Source organism: Zea mays, chromosome 6 (assembly GCF_902167145.1).
Source record: "Zea mays cultivar B73 chromosome 6, Zm-B73-REFERENCE-NAM-5.0, whole genome shotgun sequence".
NCBI lineage: Eukaryota > Viridiplantae > Streptophyta > Magnoliopsida > Poales > Poaceae > Zea > Zea mays.
The window spans coordinates 12,682,333-12,704,958 of NC_050101.1; the positions used below are offsets into that span (position 1 = coordinate 12,682,333).

Below are 22,626 nucleotides of genomic sequence, written 5' to 3' on the forward strand. Positions count from 1 at the left end.
AAAAGAAAAGAAAAGAAAAAGTCAAATTGGACGATGTATGGGGCGTCATGGTTCTGTGATACCCCTAGGTAGGAGTTTGTTTTGTGATACCATACGCATGTGTATACATCTTGTTTATATGTATTCTAGAGAAAGAGTGCGCGTTACTAGGGAGAATGAGTGATGACGGTTTGTATTTCTTTCATCCATACTTCCTTCACTCATAGTCGTTCCCAATTAATGTCACGTTACAACTCAAACAACGTTTATGTATATATCCATCAATTCATGCTTCTAAAGGGGCCAGTAAATTTGTAAAGAGAAATCACAACGAAATCCACAATCAGGGCCATATGAACCATACATCACTCAATCCATTTCTCCATTATTGTGACCTAGCTCAATTTACCAATACAAAACATACGTTAGTTATAATAATCATATGTTGTCATTAATCACCAAAATAGTTGAGGGATTAGATGCTTTCACAGTGCTCATCCACTCTACATCGGACACATCTGGTGCTTTCACAACGGCTACTAAAATCTAAGAGGACGCTCTCATGTTCGATGCCTCATATAGTGAATTCATGGGGTAGGTCATGAGGTCGAGAATTGAAGGTAAAATGCATTAGAGACACAAGATTTAGGTTGGTTCGAGCTCTTATCGTGAGTACTCTACGCCCAGTGTTTTGGTGCTATTGATATGTTATATTCTAGTCTTCATGCACTCCAGGGACTCCCCTTCTCCTTTTTTATAGTCCAATGAGGAGGATTACATGGGTGAATACAAGTGTAAGTTACATGATAGATCCAATCTGGTAACCTAGTCGTATAAGAATTTAACTCTTTGTAATTACAAGTATGTTTTCCTTATCTGTTAGAATCTTGTCTTATCTGTTTAGGACTCTACCTTGTATGATGATATTTTGTCATGTCTATTTAGGACTCTGATTTGTCTCTCTTATTTTAATAATATCTTTAACATATTTATACTTATAGATAAAGTTCTTATATTAGACCTTCCAAAAAATCATGACGACCGAGTGTAGAGACTCTAGGTAGAAGAACACTCCGATGAGTAGGCCCTGCTACACGTCAGTCAATCGATTGAGAGTCCACACGCGGCTTTCCAAAAAATTTAAAACTATGTAAATGTCGTTGTATTATTTTTTTTCTATTCAACAGCTGTCATATCTCCAATTTCAAATTTCACTCTATAACCAATAATTTACGGTGCAAATAGAATATTCTATTGTATACGATCTGGTGCGGACAGACCCAGGGTGCGACAGGTGAAGCGCGCAAGACAAGAAAAAAAAAAGCTACGTCCGCATCTGCAGATAGATCTGAACCATCGGCGGAGGGAGTCCATGATCTGAACCTAACAGCAAACCGAGCCAGTTGGCATCTGCAGATAGATCGGCCGGCCATTTGAACCGTGTTAATGGATCGTCAACCAGGACATTAGCGAGTCAAGTCGACGATGTATCAATGGAACAAGGTACTAGCAGCTAACAAGACTTGTCAGCGTCGATCCGGAAGCCTCCGGGAAAAATCGGACGCCATGGCCGTCGATCAACTGTCAGTCTGTCACTGTTCTGACCGGAACTCCGTTCAGCTAAGCCTGAAAAGGACTCTCTCTCTCTCTCTCTCTCTCTCTCTCTCTCTCTCTCTCTCTCTCTCTCTCTCTCTCTCTAGTATGAGCAATATGTGCATGTATTTCATGAAGAAGACAACATATATGACTGACTATTCATGTTAACGCGTGACATCGATCTGACGTTAACATGAATCACTGACGAACCACGTAAAATCATCGCTTTCACTAGCTGCTGGTGCTCCATAAAGAAGAGACGGGCGAGCTAGTCCCTGCCTCCGCCTCCGCTACCTCTGACCTCTCCAATCCGTTACTGCTCAAGGCTCTGCGCTAGCCGCCCGCGCGTCCGGCTCCAGCCTCTGCCATGGGATCAGCCGGTGAGGCACTCCCGCCGCCGGCCAGTGAGACGCGACCATGGGACAACTATTCTCAGGCCAAGGCACGCCCGCCGCCGCCCATGCTTCTTCTTCTTCTCTCCCCTTGCGATAATCAGCATCACCTTTTTCTTGTTGTTATTGTGTGCGACTTCCGCTCATTCTTTCATTATGACGAGATACATGTCGTCTAGCCTTCGAAGCTGTTCTAAAAAGTTGGAATTAAAACTGCAGATCCTTAAAAGGAAAAGAAAATACTTAGTGACGGTTCGATGATCTTAATGACGAGATTTGTGCCAAGATTTGTGATTTGGACGTGGTGAATATGAGAGGTAGATGATTTACAGTCACATCCCGGGCATAATCTTCGGGCGATGAGGAGGGAGGGGTAACAACAAATTGTCTCTCCAACAAATTTGAGTACTGAAGTACACATTCAGCCCAAACTGGATGCCTGAAAAATCAAATCTTGGGAGCTAGCAGCTAGCTTCTTGGACGGTCGGGTACTCGGGTGTTACACAGACGCAACGCAACGCAACAAATTTTAAACGAAGGAAGATCATAAGATTTGCTTGTGTCTCTGCTAATCAACCAAACTACAAACTCTGCAGCTTTCCACAGTCGCTCTTGCGCCCAAAGGGAGGCGTGCGGCGTCAGACGCGCCGGCGGGAGGGGAAGGCGGCTGGAGCGGGCAGGACGAGAAGCCGGCGGCCGACGACGACTGGCTTCCGATCAACGCGAGGAGGAACGCCAAGTGGTGGTACGCCGCCTTCCACAATGTCACCGCCATGGTGGGCGCCGGCGTGCTTACCCTTCCCTATGCCATGTCCGAGCTCGGCTGGTCCGTCTCGTCATCCACCATATATATCTTCCATCCATGCATATGGGCTCTGCCAAGCATAGATTTTGGGCTTTCGGTGCATGGCTCGTCGCCTTCCTTCCTACCTTCCGGCCGATCACCGAGTTTTCGATTCCCAGGGGCGTGGGCGTCACGGTGCTGGTCCTGTCGTGGGTCATCACGGTGTACACGCTGTGGCAGATGGTGGAGATGCACGAGTGCGTGCCGGGGAAGCGGTTCGACCGGTACCACGAGCTGGGGCAGCACGCGTTCGGCGAGAAGCTGGGCCTCTGGATCGTGGTGCCGCAGCAGCTGGTGGTGGAGGTGGGCCTCAACATCGTGTACATGATCACCGGCGGCCAGTCCCTGCAGAAGTTCCACGACATGGTGTGCCATGGCCGGTGCCGGCGCATCAAGCTCCCATACTTCATCATGGTCTTCGCCTCCGTGCACTTCGTGCTCTCCCAGCTCCCCGACTTCCACTCCATCTCCAGCGTCTCGCTCGCCGCCGCCGTCATGTCGGTCGGCTACTCGGCGATCGCGTGGACCGCGTCGGCGGCGCAGGGGAAGGCGGCGGAGGCGGAGGCCGACTACAGCCTGCGCGCCACGACCACGCCAGGGAAGGTGTTCGGCTTCCTGGGCGCGCTGGGCGATGTGGCGTTCACGTACGCCGGGCACAACGTGGTGCTGGAGATCCAGGCCACCATCCCGTCCACGCCGGGGAAGCCGTCCAAGAAGCCCATGTGGAAGGGCGTCATCGTCGCCTACGTCGTCATCGTCGCGTGCTACCTCCCCGTCGTGCTCGTCGGCTACTGGGCCTTCGGCAACGGCGTCGACGAGAACATCCTCATCACCCTGAACCGGCCGCGGTGGCTCATCGCCGCCGCCAACATGATGGTCGTCGTCCACGTCGTCGGCAGCTACCAGGTGTACGCCATGCCGGTGTTCGACATGATCGAGACGGTGCTGGTCAGGAAGTACTGGTTCACGCCGGGATTCAGGCTCCGTCTCATTGCCCGGACTGTCTACGTTGGTAATGAAACGCCTCTTTCTTAGCTGAAAAAGTTCTAGTGCCTGCCAATCACACTGACTGCAAGACTGACATGAGATGCAATGCAACAACCTCTGCAGCACTCACAATGTTCGTGGCCATCACATTCCCCTTCTTCAGCGAGCTGCTCAGTTTCTTCGGTGGATTCGCCTACGCACCCACGAGCTACTTCGTGAGCTGCCCTCTGCCACTGTAGTTTCATTTCAGCAGCAGCATGTACAGTCAAACAGGTTCAGATTTTTAGCATCACAACTGAACAAATCTCTCTTGTCAATTTCTGTCAGCTTCCCTGCATCATGTGGCTCATCATCTACAAGCCCAGAAGGTTCAGTCTCTCATGGTTCACCAACTGGGTAAGAATAACACGGATGCAATGCAACTGGGTACCCAGAGTCTCTCTTCAGCATCATCAGAACGTGTCGGCCTGACCTCTACTTCCTTTCCCCTGTGTTCTACATGTTCTTCAGATATGCATTGTCATTGGGGTGCTGCTGATGGTGCTATCACCGATTGGCGGACTTCGGCAGATGATTCTGAAAATCAAGACATACAAATTCTACCAAGACTACTCTGGCCTAAGCCATAATTAACACGCGCCCATCATCGGCTGAAACTGGTTTCTAAATCTCATCGATGCCATGGAATTCCAAAAAAAATAAAACATTCTCAGAGAAAGATACATACATGTACAGTCTCATGACTAATGATGATCAGTGGTCTTGTTAATTTGTCTTGAACCATGAATTGGTTATGGATTACCATATGCATATATGTATCAGTATTGTAGGGGAAATGTTTGTGTGTGTTCACTTTGGACTTTGATAGAGTAGCTTGTAGTGGGACATTGAGAAAGATGCATGGGCCTTACATGGTCTATGTTAAATCCCATCCCCCCCTGATATCATTGTATATTCTTTTCTTCTTCAAATGATTCTTCGTAATATATTATTCTATCTGAAATCAAATTATTGTTCACTCTAGCTACATCCCAGGTCAACTATAACTTTACTTCAGTCGTGTTTTCCAAAAATAAAAATAATATTGCCAAAACATATTTCATGGAGAATTTAAAGAAACTAATTTTTATTTGAAATTGCATATTATATAAATGTAGTCGATCAAAGTTAGAGAAGTACTCTTGATTTTTTAGAGGGGGGATCTATAAGAGATTAGGGCTTGTTTGTAAGCTAGAAGAACGGAGGGGAATAAAGGAGCTAAAATTCTCTTGGTTTTTAAATTTTGAATAACAAAGGTATTTTAGTCCCTCTAATCCTCTCCATTTTCTTTGCTCACAAACATGCCTTTAAGGAGATGAGAAAAAAAGTTCAACTCTCACACCAATTCACTGGTACTAGGAGAACAATTTTGCCAAACAACACAATGTACTATCCTATTCTAGTAGGACAATTGGACAAATGGATTCAAGGCCACGTGGAAGAAAGTCAACTACCCTCCTCTCTACACAGCATTACATAATTCCACACTAACGCAAGCAGAAACAATGGCGTCAGCAACAATTCTATAAACAGGTTGGTAAGCATCACTACTACAATACAAGAACTTGTGCATTCATGACAAAATGATAAGCAACACAGGATCCCAGAACAATATGAAAGAACACCATCTCATGAAAACAAGTACGTAAAAAAGTGATCGATGAAGAACAGGCACTGCATAAATTCAAGTCAATGTTTTCCATCTATCAGGCTAACTTTTGTACAGTTTCCGATGTTACATTCACAACACGGAAATGGCTCTAAAACTACCCCTCAAAAACGGCTCGCACCTGTGCAAGAGCCAAGAACCATCACCATCACTCCTTGTGGTCCCTCCTCCAACCCTCTCCCCTTTTATGGCCTCATCATATATGCAATAAACTCGCCGTTCCATTGTATGGATATGGAAAGTCCAGAGAGAATTCTCAATCCAAACGATACGCACGCTCGATGCTCTCCTCACATGCAGCACGACGAACTTCCAACATGTCTGAGGCTCGCTGTCATTTGCCAACTTGGCTCCAAAACTTAGGCAGTTACAAAAATGAATACCAGACCTTCAGGTTCGATGCGACACGATCTTTCGTCAGGTCACTTTGTATACCAAAGGAAAGCTATGCAGATCAGTCATGCCAACAGGTCTCCTGTAACGTATCAAAAATGGTCCAGAAACACAGTTAATCTATTTCTCCCTCTTCAACATCAGCCACTGGTTCATCTGTGAAATCACCATCCTCATCATCCTCATCGTTTTTCATGTACAGCCCGAGCTTTTCTAGTGTGTTGCTTCCCATTTGAAACCCAGGACTTGTTTCACCAACCAAGTTGGGTATCTGTTCACCTGTGACACTTCCGAGCATTTCAAGATCTTTCAAAAAATGGCTCCCTTCATTGATGTCAACAGTTTTCTCCATCTGCAAGCCAACATTGCTTACACTACAAGTATGGCAATAGCAGAGCATATGATGTTGAATGTGGAGAGCATACAGTAGATATTACCTCTTGCAAAGCTTTGCGAGCTGCTTCTCTCTCAAGTTCTCTTTGTCGCTTAGCTTCAGCAGCAGCCTCAGCAGCTGCTGCTGCTTCAGCCCTCTTGCGAACGTCCTCTGCAGCTTTAGCCTCAGCTTGCAACCGAGCTCTCTCTGTAACAGAAATTCTGTCACATGACTGTGGTCAGCTAAAAATGATTCTATTGCATCTCACCTTCTCTTTGTACCCTCTCAAGTTCCTCCCTTTCGCGTCGAAGCTTCTCGGGGTCCTTCTTTGTAGTCTAATATTAACAACCAGGTGAGCTTACAGTGAATAACACAAAACGCAGACAACAACACTCTCTAGGAATCATTTTCACAGACACACCTGATCAAGGGCCTTTTCACGAGCCTTAAGGATCGTATCAGCAAAGCGGCTTCTCAGAAGGGCAGCTCGTATTTGCTTGTCAGGGGAGACCTGCTTCTCAGATACATTTCCCCCTAAAATTTTCATATATCGACCTGTAAGGGAACCCATTTTCTCTACCACAGAAGATTGGGTATTCACCGGCCATCATGAAAATTCATGCTTACCCTCACCATCAGCAGAAACAGATATAGGGTTTGTACTTTGCTCTGGTAAATTTAATGTGCTCAGTGAATCTGCAAATTAAATCAAGACTGTGTAAGATATAAGTGGTTATATATTCCTGGGTTGTAAAACCAGGAAATGTTATCTGCAAACATATAGAGGTGTAAGTGTCAACTGTCATTTCTTTTCAATAAAACAAGTTATGTATATGAATTGTATAGAAAGAAAAGGTCCAGATCAATGGTTCAAAGGCAACAAGGGAATGATCCTACTCAAAAGACATGCACAATTATCAACCTCTGAAGATCACACCCAATAATTGACCGATGAAAATAAACTCTAGTCCTGCCACTGCTAACAATTGCTATTCATTAGATTAAAACAAATAAAATTTGGATGGGCGGTTCAACCAATTGGTTCCATGAATCTCAAGTCAAGTGTAACCTGAATCACTGTCTAGGATATAAAAATCAAATCCGTCAGCTCACACAACACAAGACAGTAATTGCACATGTGCTAATTATCTCATCTAGAAAAGTGTTATTTCTTAAAAAAAAGAATGGACTTCGGGCATGTAGGTAGCATTGCATCATTATTCTTGTTGAGTTTTGTGTTGGGTTCCATAAGGCTATGTTAGTAGTCAGAAAACAAGAGGGTTTGATTGAGATTCCAAATATTGATACACCTATGAAGCAAAACTTACCCTTTTCCTGATCCACGCCATCGACAGGTAGAACTTTTTCCTGCATGCAGACAAGAGAAGACAGAGAGAGAGAGAGAACAACCATTGAGATAGTGTCTTACAATATCCTTCACATCAACAGAAAGAGATAAATTTGATTGAAACTTCTGCTACTCCGAAAAGAATTCAGATAACAAGATAGATATATAAGAACCTTTGACCCGCTGTTTTGTTGAGGAGCTTTGGCATCGGCATCACTTCCAGAAGAGCTACTTGAATCTGAGTCTTCGGAGGTAAAAAACAGAAATATCATCATTGTGTTGGACATGACAACTCAGGCAAGGCACAAGAAAGAGAAACAGTATGCAGCTGATGTATATGTTGTCTCCATTCTTGTTATATAACCCTTCACATTAAGCAAGACTAAAAAGAAGTATATAACCACAAATATATATTATTTGCATTTTGATTTTTATTTTATTTTTTTGCTTGGCTCAGACAAAAGTTTGGAAAGCAGCAATTGCTTGGCTACATAGAATCCAATTTTTGGATTTGTACTTGAAACTTAATCATAAAATTATAATACACCCCATCAGGATAATGTCATACAGATAAAATGTCACTTGAGAATTAATTAAATAGATCCAAAGTGATACTTCTAAAAACATTGTTTTTTCCACCAATGGTATAGTTCACTTCAAACTAAAGACAAATGCTTCATTTTTTCTGAATCATAACCAAGGAATTCCCACAATTGTTGTAGTAGAATGCCCAGAACAGTCCAGAAATACAGAAGGATAATCTAATGTGTTGATTGATCTACTGACCTTACTAATAAACAAATGATTCATGAACACATATCAATAACAGAAGCTAGATCCTATTATTCAATGAAACACTAGGAAAAATGTTTCTTTATGGGCTTCATAACAATTGGCAGCATTAATGGTTAAAGTTTCTATAACTGGTTAAAACTATTGCATTCTCTGTTAAATTAGAGCTATCGTGCAAAGATAAAGATATGCAGGTGAGGAAGGTAGGACATCACAAAGAAACATTCCAGTTTCTATTCCCTTATAAGTTATAATTCATGAATTTATGAAAAAATTTCACCCTAATATAGCTCAGAATCACAATAAGTAATATCACGAGGGTGAAAAACTAAATGCTGCACTGCCCCTATACTGTGGTGCCATCATAATCTGTGTTGTCTGCTATTAAAAAGTGCACAATATAAAAAGTTGCAGGCCAAATAAACCGAAGCATGATCCTGTAAGCCAATAGCTTGTTTCCATCGAACTGGTCGGTGTAAATTTCTTATGGAACAGTACAAAATATCCTACCCTGAGTTTGCAGAAACACCCAACTACACAAGCATGTTGGCTCTTTTCATAAGCACATCAATTAAGTCCAAAATCTAACATGGGATTGCTTCCAATAACATGGAGCATTAATTGGATAACTATTTTATGGAACTAGAAAAGAATAGTCAATTGAGAGAGAAAAAAATGAGAGCGGAGTAATACTGCCAGTCTCAATTCAATATGACAAAAATAGAGTTACCCTTTACTAAACTATGACTGCTTAATCAACCAGACTTATGAGTTATAAATGACAGTCAATGCGATTGCTAATTTGCATCCTGTAGCAAAAAGCTAGCAGCAAATTGTAACCAAAGTAATTTGATGGGTTCAGTACCAGCCAATAGGAAATTTGGGGTGAAATGTGTGAAATTACATACCACTAGAGGATGATTCTGAGTCACTACTAGAACTGCTGGATGTACTATGCTTGCTGTTTCTGTCTGCTGTTTCATCTTCAAGTACCACAGGAGGAAGAGCCAAAATTGGGGGGTCATTCTCCCCAATATCAACATCCTCGTCAATGAGCTCATTGCCTAAAACACGCATATAATATTTTAGCTTACATGAAAAATCAGTATCATAAATGATCAGTGGATGAGAAACAGACCATCGTTACACACTGATGGATTGATGAGTTCATATTGACTCCGAGACTGTTGAGCAGAGCATAAAACAGTTATTCACGAAATGAAACAATGAAATAACAATCTCTAATACAGCAGCACCCACCTCAGCTTCGTGAGGGTCCTCTTTTGTAAGGTTTCTCGACGGATTAACCCTGTCATAGTCATCAAGTAGCTGCTGTAATTCAAAAAGAGTATCATCTCCAAGAACATCAATATCAAGCTCCATTTCCTCTTCATCAGCATCGCAATCATCAACGCGACTCCTTATGAACTCAACTACATGGTCTGGAATGAATGCACCAAATGATTGTAATCTTGCACTAATATCATATTTTTGCTCACTCGTCATCATTCTCTTTCCGGTTGGAACAACATCCTCTACCAAAGAAGCATCTTGTATCAAAGGAGATGTTTTCCTTTTCTTTGGTTGCAAAACTGGATTGTCCGCTGAATATCCTTCCTGAAATATGTCTTGCTTAGGTACACTCTTCTTTGAGGGTTTTTTCTTGGTGATGTCTTCTTTCTCAACGGCAACTCCCTTAGTTGAATTCTTTTCTGTAGGCTCCCTCACAGGAGGCTTCTCAACTGGTTGAGGCTTATCGTCTGGTTTAGGGAGCTTCTTCTCAATAAGCTTCCATCGAGTTTCAAAGTTCTTGCTCAAAGTTTTGGCCATTAAATGAACATCATTATTGACTGGGTTATAATTCATGGCATTGCTGAAAGTGAGCCTCACATCAGCTGCAAATTCCCGAGGTGTAGAGTACATCCCTGCCTTCAACTTTTTCTGGATCGTACCCAAATCCATGGGCTGCTTGACTATTTGGAAATAGTCAGGTATGTTCAACTTCACAATATCAACCGGAACAAGAAACGGGCCTGCCCATACATGGCTCATAATGGACTTGAGAAGGTTGGCACATTGTTTAAACGATGATGTGTAGTTAACAGAGCTAGCAACAGGTGCGGCGACGACCGTGGCCGCTGGTGGCGGCGCTCCCCTGTCCGTTTGCACCGAATCGCTCCGCTTGAGCTTCTCAACCTTTTTCTTGGGTTGCACATCGCCTGCGGGGACCGACGCGACCGCTGCACCATTCATGCTGACCGCAGACCCTCTCAGAAACAGCCTACTCTGGACGTCCCTCACCTGTGCAAGCTCATGGCGGAGCTTCATCTCTAGGTCCTTCTTGTCCAGACGAGTCATCCTGGGCAGCGAGAACACCTCCCGGGCCCGAGGCATGCTGAACCCCGAGGCGCCTTCCCCCTCCTCTGAATTCACACTGACGCACTTCCTCTTGGGCGGCGCGCAGGAGCTCCCCGAGTCGATCCTCGGGGGGCTCCCGAGCCCCTTGGACTCCCCCATAGCCTCCACGCCATGCCGGTAGTCAGGCACGAAGCCGAGCTGGTGGCCCTTGGAGAACCTATTCGTCTTCCCCATCATTGCTGGCTGCGGCTGCGGAGACACACTGCGTAGCCTCCTCCTCCCGGGTAGCAATGCGCCGCCTTGGCCGTGGAATTTCGCCCGCAATTCCGGATAAGAACCTAACCCTAAGCCCCCCCGAGGCGAGACACGAGAGGGGGGGCTAGCTTATTCCGCGGTCGCCGGGGGAGCAGGAGGCGACCCCCTAACCAGAACCCTCGATTCGAGGGGGCGGGGAAGCTCGAGCGAAAGCTCCCGCGGCGAGGGGATCGAGCGGACTCACCGAGAACCAGCACCGCCCAGCGCCCGCCAGCCGCTGCACCCCGATACACCAGCCGGCGGCGCTGCCACGAGATCTCGTGGCCTGGCGCAGGCGCAAGCGCCGCCGTCCGCGGCGCGAACCTTCTAGGGCTTCCTCTCTCCTCCTCCTCCTCGCCCCGCGCCGAGGCGGAGGCTGAGGCGGCGATGGGGGGAGGCGAGGCGGCTGGAGACTAGGGGTTTCTCTCTCCTCCGCCCCTCTCGCCCTCTCTCTCTCTCTCTCTCTTCGCGGGCGGCTTCTCTCCTCGCTGGTGTGCCGCTCGCGAGCCTTTGGGACTTGGCCAGGGCCCGGATGTAAGCGGGACCGCGCCCGTGACTGCGTCGGTGGGACCGCTCGTGCCGCGGGCCCCTATGAGCAGGGACGGAGACGCGGCGGCCCTGACCGGGCGGCACTCGGGAGGGGAGCATCGGGGCCGTTGGAATTTGGAACGGACGGTCAATGGCGGCGGTTGATAGGCTTTCCAACAGCTTTGCCTTTTAAAAAATCAAACCCCAGGTAAAAAAAGGTTGGCAGCCACAGCTAAAAATAATTTTAGCGAACAAAAAATTTACTGCAGCTCCTTTCTGTTTTTATCGACCGTGGTATTAAAATCCATAATAATTACTCGCATCGGTAGTTAAAAAATAACGGTTCATTTTCGCATTTTCGCTTCTTTTCTCGTATGTTCGGAAAAGAAATCTCTGCATACCGACTCTAAACATGCTATAGCTCCTCACACCGGGAACAAATAGACCCACAGAGTAGTAGATCATCTAGTCCACCTCAAAGGCAATCATCATAGTGTGAAGGGCCTTTGGATCCTGATATGAGGGGCTGCAACACTGATTGTTTGGAGTCTACGTTTATTCATGCAAGCGGCAGTTTAGAGTTTGTATCATTTATTCATGTAAGCGGCAGTTTAGGAGGACATATCCTGTGCAATCACTCATTTTGGTGTAAGCGTGCAATCAAACTACTCAGAGCATCCAATCTAGATCCAACGGTTTCATATGTAAGGGGTTAAAAGTAAAATATGTACTATGTTTTAGGTGGATGGGGTTAAATATAAAATAACAGTCATCATTAGATATAGATCGGATGCACCAGATCGCTTGATTGCACGCTTGCACCAGGATAAGTGATTGCACAGGATATGTCCTCGCAGTTTAGAGTTTGTATCATTTATCCATGCAAGCGAGTTATCCGTTCTACCACCTCGGTTGCGAGCCTGTACTGTTTATTCATGCAAGTGGCAGTTTGGAGTCTGTACTGTTTATTCATGCAAGCGAGCTACCCGCTCCACCACCTCGATTGCGAGTCTGTACCATTTATCCATGCAAGCGGCAGATTAGAGTCTGTGTCGTTTATTCATGCAAGCGAGCTACCCGCTCCACCACCTCGGTTGTTGACGCGAGTAAGCGTGACTTCAAATCCGCGCAAGTTAAAGTGTAATATTTGTTCTTATATGTTATCGTAAGAGTCATGTCTATAAGTTTCGTTGTTTCTTCACGAAAGCAAACTACCCATTTGCACAAGCACTCCACCACCACCTCGGTTGGATGCCGCATATAAGCACGATTTGAGCCGTCGCTTTCGCGAGTACGAGTTAGGGCTCATTTAGAGCAACTCCAATAGTTCTCTGAACAACTCTCTAAATCTTAAATTTAAGAAGTCAACAGAAAAATGCTTCTTCAATAGTTCTCTAGATAGACTTGCTAAATTTAATTAGTTGCTATTCCACTCTATTTACTCTCTATATTTAGCAACTCGGTAGGAACTCCTTAAAAGCATTTGACGTCAATTTCTTTACATTGGCGTGATTATTGTTTCCCTTTCCCACACAATGAGGTAGCCAAGTATAACACACACTCTTTTTTCCAATTCCTAGAATAGTGAGGTAGCCAAACACGTGTGACACAAGTTTCTCCTTAACCGTCTGACCCAAGTGTCTCATAGGTTGCGTCACCGAACCACCGCTCCTCCATATGTAGTTCATGACGTCCGGTCTTTTCTCTTCCGCCCTCGACATTCTCTGCTCTCAACCTTACCGTTAGTCAGATCTCATGGGGGCAAGTTTGACAAAGCTAGATTCAAAATCGAACTATTTTTTCCTAAATATGAGCAACTATTGGAGACTAAATTATTTTTTACTTCCAATAGTTATTTAGCAACTTGCTAAACATGATTTTAGCAAGCTCTTTTTAGAGAGAGAACTATTGGAGTTGTCCTTACATTGTTTGAGATCTGATGGCCATAGCCTACTCCACCGTCCATAGTTTCGCATCTGTTTGTTTTTTGTCCCTTCAAAACCGCAGTCGCAGTTAACAGAGCAGTGCCGGACACCAGCTGCTGCTGCGCTCTGCGTCCCCACGTGGAAAACGACGTCATGTGTGAGTATAGAGCATGTACGAAGGGGGGGCGGGGGTAAAAAGACCATGCAGATAACGTGGGAAATGACGTTTTCGGCCGCAGAGCAAATGTGAGATAACACAAATGTCAACAAACCGTGCGGTTTCAAGGTGCAAGTGCAATTATGAGCCGTACTGCAGTCGTACAGATAGATCATAACTAGATTGGAAAGTGCCCAACGAAAACGTCAGCGCCATATGGCGACGTCTTCCTACCAGGATCTTCAATGCAATTATAAAGATCCTTGTTTGGCGCACAGCATCCATGCAAGATTCATAGCTTTTTTTTAATTACACATTAGACTTTGTTTGGGTACTCTAGTATTAACCTCAATCCACATGTGTCGAGGTGGATTGTGGTATAACTAAACACCCTAATCCACCTCAATACATGTGGATTCAGGTTAATACTAGAGTACCCAAACAAAGCCTTAGTGAATGTATAAACACTTATATAGTATATATGTATATGGCTACTGTTTCTAACAATGGTGGAGTTTGTTTTAATAAAGCACAAAGAAATGTGGGTTTTGTTGGTTGGATGAGTGTAAATGTAGAGCCAGCAACCAAGATTCGAATCCTTAATTTGCGCACCGTAGACTCTCGAATTGCTGACATTGTCACAAGAGTTGTCCTCGGTTGGAGACATGAAATCCAAAGACGAAGAATGAAGATGATGTGCAAGTGACTGGCATGCCTTGTCCATCAAATGTGCCACAAAAAGACGATAATAGTGATGGGAGACGATCGAATAAAGGCAAATGGCACAAGCATAATTTGTCTATACTCCACAACCTCTTCTTAAGTGGTTGAAATAAGAAGCACACATCTACTTCAAGCTCATTCATAGAAATCTCATCACAGGGAGTCCATTAAGGAGTGTAATTACCCGCTCTAAAAAATCTACGCCATTTATTGATTATCACTCCTTTTTATTGCATTTCATCTACTTTCATAGATGAAGCTCTCATGGATCTAGATTAGGTGAATGTCATCCACAAAGAGCTAAACAACTTCACTTGCAATAAAGTTTAGACACCTGAAAAGGACGACCACCGACCATAAAAAAACAAGAGCCATTGGTACGAAGTGTGTGTTTCAGAACGAGCAACAAGATAAAAGTGGTACTATGAGGAACAAGACAAGGTTAGTTACAAAGTTGTTATCCTTAATTGAAGGTTTGGATTTTGGAAACACAATAGGCTATGTTTTTTTAGTTCTTTGAAAGTGCATTTGCTGTCGAAAAGCAGAAGGGCAACCAAACGAAAGAAAATATAAGCTAATTTTATGTAGGACAACTATTTTTTTTCGTAACGTATTGGACCCTTCTTTTAGCTTCTAGTTTTATCAAAGTGAGTCGAAACAGAGGGAAAAATCACAACTATTTCAAAACGTGTCGAAACAGAGGCATTTCACAACGGTTTTAAGAAAGAGAGATAGACATTATGGTTTAATAGTTGTTTTAACAAAAAATATAGTTTTCTCTAACACATACTCATGATATTTTTATAACTCACAATAACTCTTCTACGGTATAAAAACCGTGGGGGGAGGCAAGGGGCTTACCAACGGCGCACCTGCACCTCACTAAAAAAAACATAACGGCCATTTTTTTAGTATATATACAGTTTAATAGTCTTGATTTGTATTAAGGAATGTATGGTTTCCAATCTATGGTGTGACCTAATGTCACACCCGTTTCCAAGGGCAGAACCGGGTGCATAGCATATGTGTGCCAGGATCTATTTCCACACATATGTTGACATCACAAGTGTAATATATCAAAAGAACAATGCACAAGAGCGTAAATAACGATTATATTAACATATTACACTTCGAACAGACATAATGTCTTAACCTTTATTCATCAAAGTACAGCGAACATGGACATCCATCCACAGGAAGATGACCGGGGGGTATCACTAGACTAGCATCCATGGAGTTCACCATCAAAATCTTCATCTGCAAACTTCTGATCAAAATTAAGCAAGGGTGAGCTCACTTATGGTCGGGGCTCAGCAAGTGGGGGAAAAACTAATGCAGGTATAACAAGGTGAGGCTAAGGTTGAGCAGTAAGCATTTTAGTTGGTCAACATTTTATTAACAACATCTGTCTTACTAATAAGTGTGAATCCCAAGTATTCCCATTAAACAAAGGTACAAGAGTATATCAAAAACACTTAAGTGAAACCACTTAAGCAAACCATTGGCAGATCATCGGATCTCGATTTATTTCCATCTTCAAGTTCAATTATCATGTGAGGAGTCCAGGCTGCTCATAACCGTGAGCACGGCTGATATATCAGTTTTACACTCTGCAGAGGTGGCGCATCTTTACCCATGAGTCGCGATTCCCTTTTAGCCCGGGTTAGCTAGACCCGTATTCACTTCCGAGGTGAATGGCCAGGGTCTCACTACGAGGCTTCTCCCTAGAGTCCTCATTACGCAAATGCTGGAAATGGTCAAACTGCATAAGGCACACCTACCGTAACCAACTTATAGTCCAGACTACAGGTAAAGCTTTGGGAACTATGCCCGTATCCAATCTGCCTGAGCCGGAACTATAAGAGCTTGCCAGATGCCCCCGTTCCGGTCGACCACGACCAGCACCCAACATAAGACTTCCCTAGTTATTTAGCCAAGACCAGAGCCATGATAGTTCTCATGGTAGCACTGTTTTCCCGGGTGGTCACTCCATGTTCCAATTAATATGCAATGATCTTGTTTAACCATCGGGTTAACAACAATAAAGTAAACTTACCATTTTGGAACATTAATATCATAAGCGGGAGTGACTGCATAACATTAAGTTGTAGCAATAGCATAGCTACGAAGGTAAAGTATAATTCCCAGGTTTGATCAAGGAATAAGGTTGGAAAGGTTATCTAAATAGGTAACCCATCAAATTATGCATATATATCCAAAAGAATAAACTTTATTAAATGTATTGTATGGGATCAAACAGAATATGCAGAGGGAGAAGTCCACTTGCCTTGCTTATTGAAAACTTGAGGTTCTTCCACGGATCTGAATAGATCTTGATTCTTAACTACTAGATCAACCACTGAATATCACACAAACAAACAAGAAGAACAAACACCACTCAATAACATACCACATTCACCATACGTAAAGCTAAAAGAAAGCCTAACGAAAAGAGCGTTCGCTTTTAAAGAACATCGCAAGTAATGGTTATAATAAGAGGGTATTCTTTTAAAAATGTGTGATATATACTTTATAAAACAAGACATGAGCTTAAAAATATCTTAATTAAAATATGCAAATATTAGGTTCACCAAATTAATCATTTATAAAACGTCATATGTGATATGTCTAAGATTATGGGTTTATAAGGCGATTAAACACGTTATAACGATATTAAACATTTTTAACCTTTTTAGAAAAGATATAAGTTATATATCTAAGAAAACACATTATTAAACATTACTTTTATAAAAAGCTCATAAATAGCTTAAATAACTTTTTATGTGAAAAGATCATAATTATATTATTAATCACCTATTTAAGACGAGTTAGGTTATGGGCCTTAAGTAGATTTTCATGCAAAAGATAATGAACGCATAACCATCATTTAATGTCATTAAAAAGCATATGGCCTATAATATTATATTTGAAGTCAATATATATAAAGTAACATTTTTAAGTTATAAAAGAACTTAAACTCTTATTACTTTATTTTATCCTTTAAGAAAAACTAAGTGATTCGTATATAATGTGGATTAAATTCTATGAAATCATTAATCCTGCCATAAATCTAGTTAAGAACAAATTGACTATCGGTTTGATTATGATAAAGGATAATTAGTCTATTAATTATCTTTAATTTTATTGTAGAAACAAATGATCTAATTCATTAGAAGGAAGTTATGTATAAACTATCATTTTAGTTATGGTGTGAGCACTTAATTAAGTCATTATTATTAGAAAAGTTATATGACATAATTTTATTGTAAAGTATATGATTATAGATACTTAAATATGAGACTAAATGAGTTTTATGTGAAGGGATAATAAATGATTATCATTTTATTAGAAAAACACTAAATCTACATTAGTTGCGAAAACTACATTTAAACCGATACGTCATTATTTTAAAGATATGAACACCAATTCTATTATTTTAGTATCTTTTAGAAAACTCTATTCTTTTTGTTTTCTCCTTTCTTTTCCAAATAGAAATTTATACGCATACTAAAAATTGTTTATTTAATTCTTCTAACATTAATATACCAGAATTAGTTGCAAATTACTAAACGGAACTTTTAATAACCTATTCATGGTTATTATGACATAAATGAGCATTTTACTATTCTAAGTAATTAAATGCTATACTTATGAATATATTTACTATGAATAGTAAAATCTATATCTATTTTCATTCGACTGGAAAATACATGACTTGGTGTCTATTTCAATTTCTTCATGCAAATAAGTTTATACTTAAACTACTACTAACAATTATCGTTCCACACACAAAAGCGAAATCAAATCTCTAAACATTTTCTAGTATGAAAATTAATGAAGTAGTGAATAGTGATCGTGCTCATTTTTAAAATTATAAAATCATACACATATTAAAGCATTGTCGCGGGGTTCGATTTTGACTACACGTATAAAACGAAATCTCTACAATCATATACGAATCACCAAATCGCATCAATATTACAACAATAATTCATAACATCAATTAAGAAATTCAACACGATTTAGAAAATACATTAATGGGTTGAGGTTATTTTCAACCTTGGGATGAACGGCGGTCTTGGTGGGCAAAGAACGGACACGGTCGTCGGTGAGCGTTCCGATGGCGAGGTACGACAGCAAGCGGTGTGGTCACGGTCACGGGGTGCTGCACGGACGGCAAAGTTCCGACGGAAAACGTGGATGGTGAGCACGAACTCCGGCGAGGCTCCACGAACTCCGGCGACGATGGTGACGAACGGTTTGGTCGACGGCGAGCTCGGGAATGAGGAGGGCGTGAGCGAGAGGGAGAGTTCGGAGTGGAGAAGGGAGTCCTGCTGTGGGAGGGAGAAGAGAAGGGCTCGGCTCGGGTTTTATAGAGAGAGGGAGGAAGAGCAGAGGTCGTCGGGTGCTTCGTGGCTGCCATTGATGGCGGTAGGGAGTAATGGCGAGGAAGAAACGGTTGTCTTGAAGGTCCATAACGCAGGGAGAAGAACAGACGGTCGCGCGGGACGTGGGCGCGGCGTCGTCGGTCGTCTGCGCGGGCGCGCAGGAGCAGGGCGCGGACGGCTGGCTCGGCCAGTCGCTGGCGGCTGCTCGTCGGTGTCAGGCTCGGGGTCACGCGCGGTCGCGGCTGGGGCGCTGCTGGGCGCGGCTCTGGTCTGGGATGGCGCGGGACTTGGCTCCTGGCGTGGACGCAGAGGCGGGGGCTGGTCGCTCGGCTTGGAGCAGGGGAGAGGAAGCAGGGCGCGCGCGGTACCAGGTAGCGGCGGCGGCCAGAGGGAGAAGGAAGAGAGAGGGCGGCCGGGTGGGCCAACTGGGCCGAATTCGGCTAGGGCTAGGGTTTTGTATTTTTTTTTCTTTTTTTCTTTTCGAATTTCTTTTTATGGTAACAATATACATATATATACATTGTAGAAAAAACTCTCAAAATAATATTAACACAAATAAATATCTGTTTTGTAGAAGAATATTGTTTTAGGAAGAATTCTGTTTTTTAATAAAAGATCTCCACCACAAGAAAATAAAAATGGAGTTTTTGCAAGCACTATCATTTGAAAAGTTATTAACATAATAAAATACATATTACAATAGTAGTAGTTTAAATAATTCTTTATTATTTTATAGAACTAGATTTACTTCATATGATTAAATCAAAAATTGTATTTGCAAATCAATTCAACCAAAATTTATGCTCCAGCATGATTGCTTCAAACACTTGATTAAAATTTTATCTATTCCAGAATTGTTCAAATTATTTATATTACCCCTTTTACTATTAGAAATCATAAGTATTTTTCCTTTCTATTGAAAAATAATAATATAAACTAAATTATCTTCAATTGATGGATTTAGGGTGTTACAAAATCTACCCCTCTTAAAAAGAATCTCGTCCTCGAGATTAAGAAAGGCTAGCACGAAAGCAAGGGAGATACATGGTTTATTTGTAGGTTCTTAGTTCTCATTGAACTCCTCCAAACTTAAGGAACTTCCTTACTTCTTTGCTCCGCAATGAATGCTAATTAAGCGACCTTCATCATCATACTTATAAAATGGTGGGTCTTCTGAAGTATTGCTTAGGTCATGCTTGACAGCTTTCTTCTCTAGTCGGTCCAGACGCTTCTTGGGGCACTCGCGAATAAGATGTCCTTCATTTTTGCAGTAGTAGCAAGCACCTCTTGCTTTGAGTTCTTTGCGAGTCAACTTTGCTTGACCAACAGGGGATGTGGGTTGATTGGGTGTCTGTATCTCATGTAGCTGAGCCTGACTTGATTCTTTTGTTTGGGTATCCATGTGTTTCGTGGCTTTCGCTTGAGGTGGACTAATCATATATCCAAACATTTTTCTATTCCTTTTGTTGTTCTTCATTCCATTCATCGAATATCTCTGTGACTCGTTTTTCTCGTTCATAGTTGTTAAGGTAGGAATATTGTCGTTGGCATCATTTACTTCATTTCCATTGGGGTTCATCATCTGGTTAGAGAGTAAAGGAGATAGTGAGACAAGATTACATAAGCGGCTTGTACGATATGAAGATAAAGGGTGGACACAACTTTTTGATTTCCAAAATAAGATTCGTCAAGGAACAAGGATGGTTTCAGATTTCTCCTAGCTTCATCATACTACAAGAACGTACAAGTGTTATAATCCTTAACAGAGATCTTTTGAACTTTATAGATTTCAGAGCATGATATCCAAATCATCTTTCTGATCCAAGAGTATTTCTTTGAGCACAAATTTGAGAGAAAGACTTGAGCGGGATTTTACGGCAACTAGAGTATCACATTGTTTGCATATAGCAGATGACACCATACTTTATTCTCTTTATAAAGAGGCAAAACACAATAGGTGCAAAAGATTCTCCAAATTTATTCATATATCACTTAGCACAATTACAATTTCTCAAAGGGGCAACAACTTGACATTTTTTTTCCCGTGAGACATACTCCTTCTCCTAGCTAAACGATATATTACTCTTCCTTGATAGATGTACCAATCTGAGCTGGAGGTCGGTTGTCTTCAACTACTATTGTTTCTCCAGATGGAGTTTCCAAGCACATGGTTTTCTCAGTATGTTGGATTACCGCCTTAGTTCTTTGTAACCAATTCTTTCCAAGAATCACATCCTTTCCCATTGATTCTATCACTAGGAGATCAGCTGAAAAATCTATCCCGTTGATTTTAACACTTACTTTCGGACATATGTAGTTTACTAACATTTTTCCTTCAGGTGTACTGATGGTCTTCCTTGATCTCAAGGGACACTTAAAGATACCATACTTCGTTGCAAACTGGGCACTGATAAAAGAATGTGTTGTACGAGGATCATACAGCACGGTGGCGATAGTTGTGTGAATGACTAGTGTTCCAAAAATTACTGCATCGTCATATGGGATGGTTCCTGTCACTGCATAACTTATCTTTCTTGTTGTCTCTTTCCGTTGTTTATTCTTTGTTGATGCATGGGTTTGAGGGTGTTGTCTTTTCTTTTGGACCTTATTGATCTCCACATCCTTCTTAGGACAACCATTAACAAGATGGCCGATATCACCACAGCCAAAGCAAGTATGACTTGATAAGTTACATGGTGGAGTTGTCTTTACGTTGTTGGTAGAAGTTTCTGTGCATTTTTGTTCATATTCCATGTCTGAAGACTGAGATAGCTTCATCTTGGAGGTGATCAACAGTGAACTTTTCTCAGGACAGTTACGGAAGTAATGACCTTCACGTCCACATTGATAGCAAGCCTTTCTTGAAGTTATTTCTTGACTTTTTCCATGTTTCCCTTTTTGTTTCTTGGACCTGATGCGAACACGAGGCTGAAACTGTGTGCATGTGATAGTCCATCCATCAATGTAACACTCATTTGCTTCTTTTTAGAGCTGAGCATCCTTGTGATGTTTCCTTTTTGGAAAACCTGGCAATTCATCGTCTGACAGTGCATCTGCTATTAGTTGTTCTTGGGGAGACATTTGTCTTTTTATGCCAGAAAATAAAATACGGTTCTTCTGTTTTGTAGTTTCACTTTCGTTTGTACTGATCTGGCGGCAAGGAATTCCATAGTACTCACAACAACAACATGTTCCAAGGTCACTTGTCTGTTGGTTTGGTTGTTCATCCTTTTGTGTCTTGAAGGTCTGTTCATCAGCTGTTTCATTTATAGTGTTGTTTTGACTTGTCAACACACTGCATTCTTTGCATTTAGTGACATCACTTGTTGTTGACTTTCCAAGGACTGGCATCTGTATGGGTATGGAAGAATGGAAGGGACGAAAGGGTTGAGCAAAGACAGATTATAGAGAGCAGAGAAAACCCATCTATCTAAGGTTTTACCTAGCTAACTGATGTCATTGTGGACAAAAGTCACACAATACACCAACAATCATTTCAAAGAAGCAAATCAAACATGAACATAAAGTACAATGAATTCAAGCATACTAGCACAACACAATCCAATTCTACTCATTTAACCAAAACAAAAGGTGAGACAAGATTTGGAATAAGAAAGATATTATAAAGTCAAGGAGTTGGGTAAGAATTATCAAGGAGTTAGGCAAGACATATTTGTTGGTGGCCAAGAGTGAAATAAGATAACCATGAACTATTAAAATGAGGATAAATGATACAACCAAGGATATGAAGTGAGTTAGGGAGAAAGCATTATCAAGGGGAAAAGTAGAGAGGCAAAGGTTTAATATATATCAAGGTAGATATTGCACAAAGGTGGCAATA

The 22,626-nt window shown here is 42.2% G+C and overlaps 2 protein-coding genes across 4 annotated transcripts; one reads left to right on the forward strand and one right to left on the reverse strand.

Annotated features, from left to right (window-relative positions):
- Positions 1-1,783: 1,783 nt before the first annotated feature.
- On the forward strand, positions 1,784-4,784 carry LOC103629003 (uncharacterized). Of its 3 annotated transcripts, none has more exons than XM_008650208.3 (6): positions 1,784-2,017; positions 2,564-2,793; positions 2,931-3,823; positions 3,922-4,013; positions 4,126-4,194; positions 4,309-4,784. In XM_008650208.3, exons 1-6 carry the CDS (start codon positions 1,943-1,945, stop codon positions 4,429-4,431), a joined length of 1,482 nt encoding a protein of 493 aa, XP_008648430.1. In that variant the 5' UTR covers positions 1,784-1,942; the 3' UTR covers positions 4,432-4,784. The 3 variants fall into 3 exon arrangements, with proteins under 3 accessions (XP_008648430.1, XP_008648431.1, XP_020395300.1); XM_008650209.2 differs by having other exon boundaries at positions 1,841-2,017; positions 2,564-2,712; XM_020539711.1 differs by lacking the exon at positions 1,784-2,017 and having other exon boundaries at positions 2,637-2,743.
- Positions 4,785-5,469: 685 nt separating this feature from the next.
- Positions 5,470-11,631, reverse strand: LOC103629004 (transcription factor GTE9). The gene is made up of 10 exons (XM_008650210.3): positions 9,673-11,631; positions 9,551-9,596; positions 9,321-9,476; positions 7,794-7,864; positions 7,601-7,640; positions 6,900-6,968; positions 6,694-6,806; positions 6,541-6,607; positions 6,337-6,479; positions 5,470-6,251 (listed from the first exon to the last, which is right to left on the reverse strand). Exons 1-10 carry the CDS (start codon positions 11,005-11,007, stop codon positions 6,015-6,017), a joined length of 2,277 nt encoding a protein of 758 aa, XP_008648432.1. The 5' UTR covers positions 11,008-11,631; the 3' UTR covers positions 5,470-6,014.
- Between the last annotated feature and the right edge of the window lie 10,995 nt (positions 11,632-22,626).

Excerpts from the sequence above, each read along its gene's own strand:
- LOC103629003 (XM_008650208.3), top strand. The coding sequence starts at position 1,943 with ATGGGATCAGCCGGTGAGGCACTCCCGCCGCCGGCCAGTGAGACGCGA. Across the intron at positions 3,824-3,921 it reads TGCCCGGACTGTCTACGTTG|CACTCACAATGTTCGTGGCC; the intron begins GTAATGAAACGC and ends CAACCTCTGCAG. Across the intron at positions 4,014-4,125 it reads ACGCACCCACGAGCTACTTC|CTTCCCTGCATCATGTGGCT; the intron begins GTGAGCTGCCCT and ends AATTTCTGTCAG.
- LOC103629004 (XM_008650210.3), bottom strand. The coding sequence starts at position 11,007 with ATGATGGGGAAGACGAATAGGTTCTCCAAGGGCCACCAGCTCGGCTTC. Across the intron at positions 6,608-6,693 it reads GTGAAAAGGCCCTTGATCAG|ACTACAAAGAAGGACCCCGA; the intron begins GTGTGTCTGTGA and ends TGTTAATATTAG. Across the intron at positions 6,480-6,540 it reads TGAGAGGGTACAAAGAGAAG|AGAGAGCTCGGTTGCAAGCT; the intron begins GTGAGATGCAAT and ends TTTCTGTTACAG.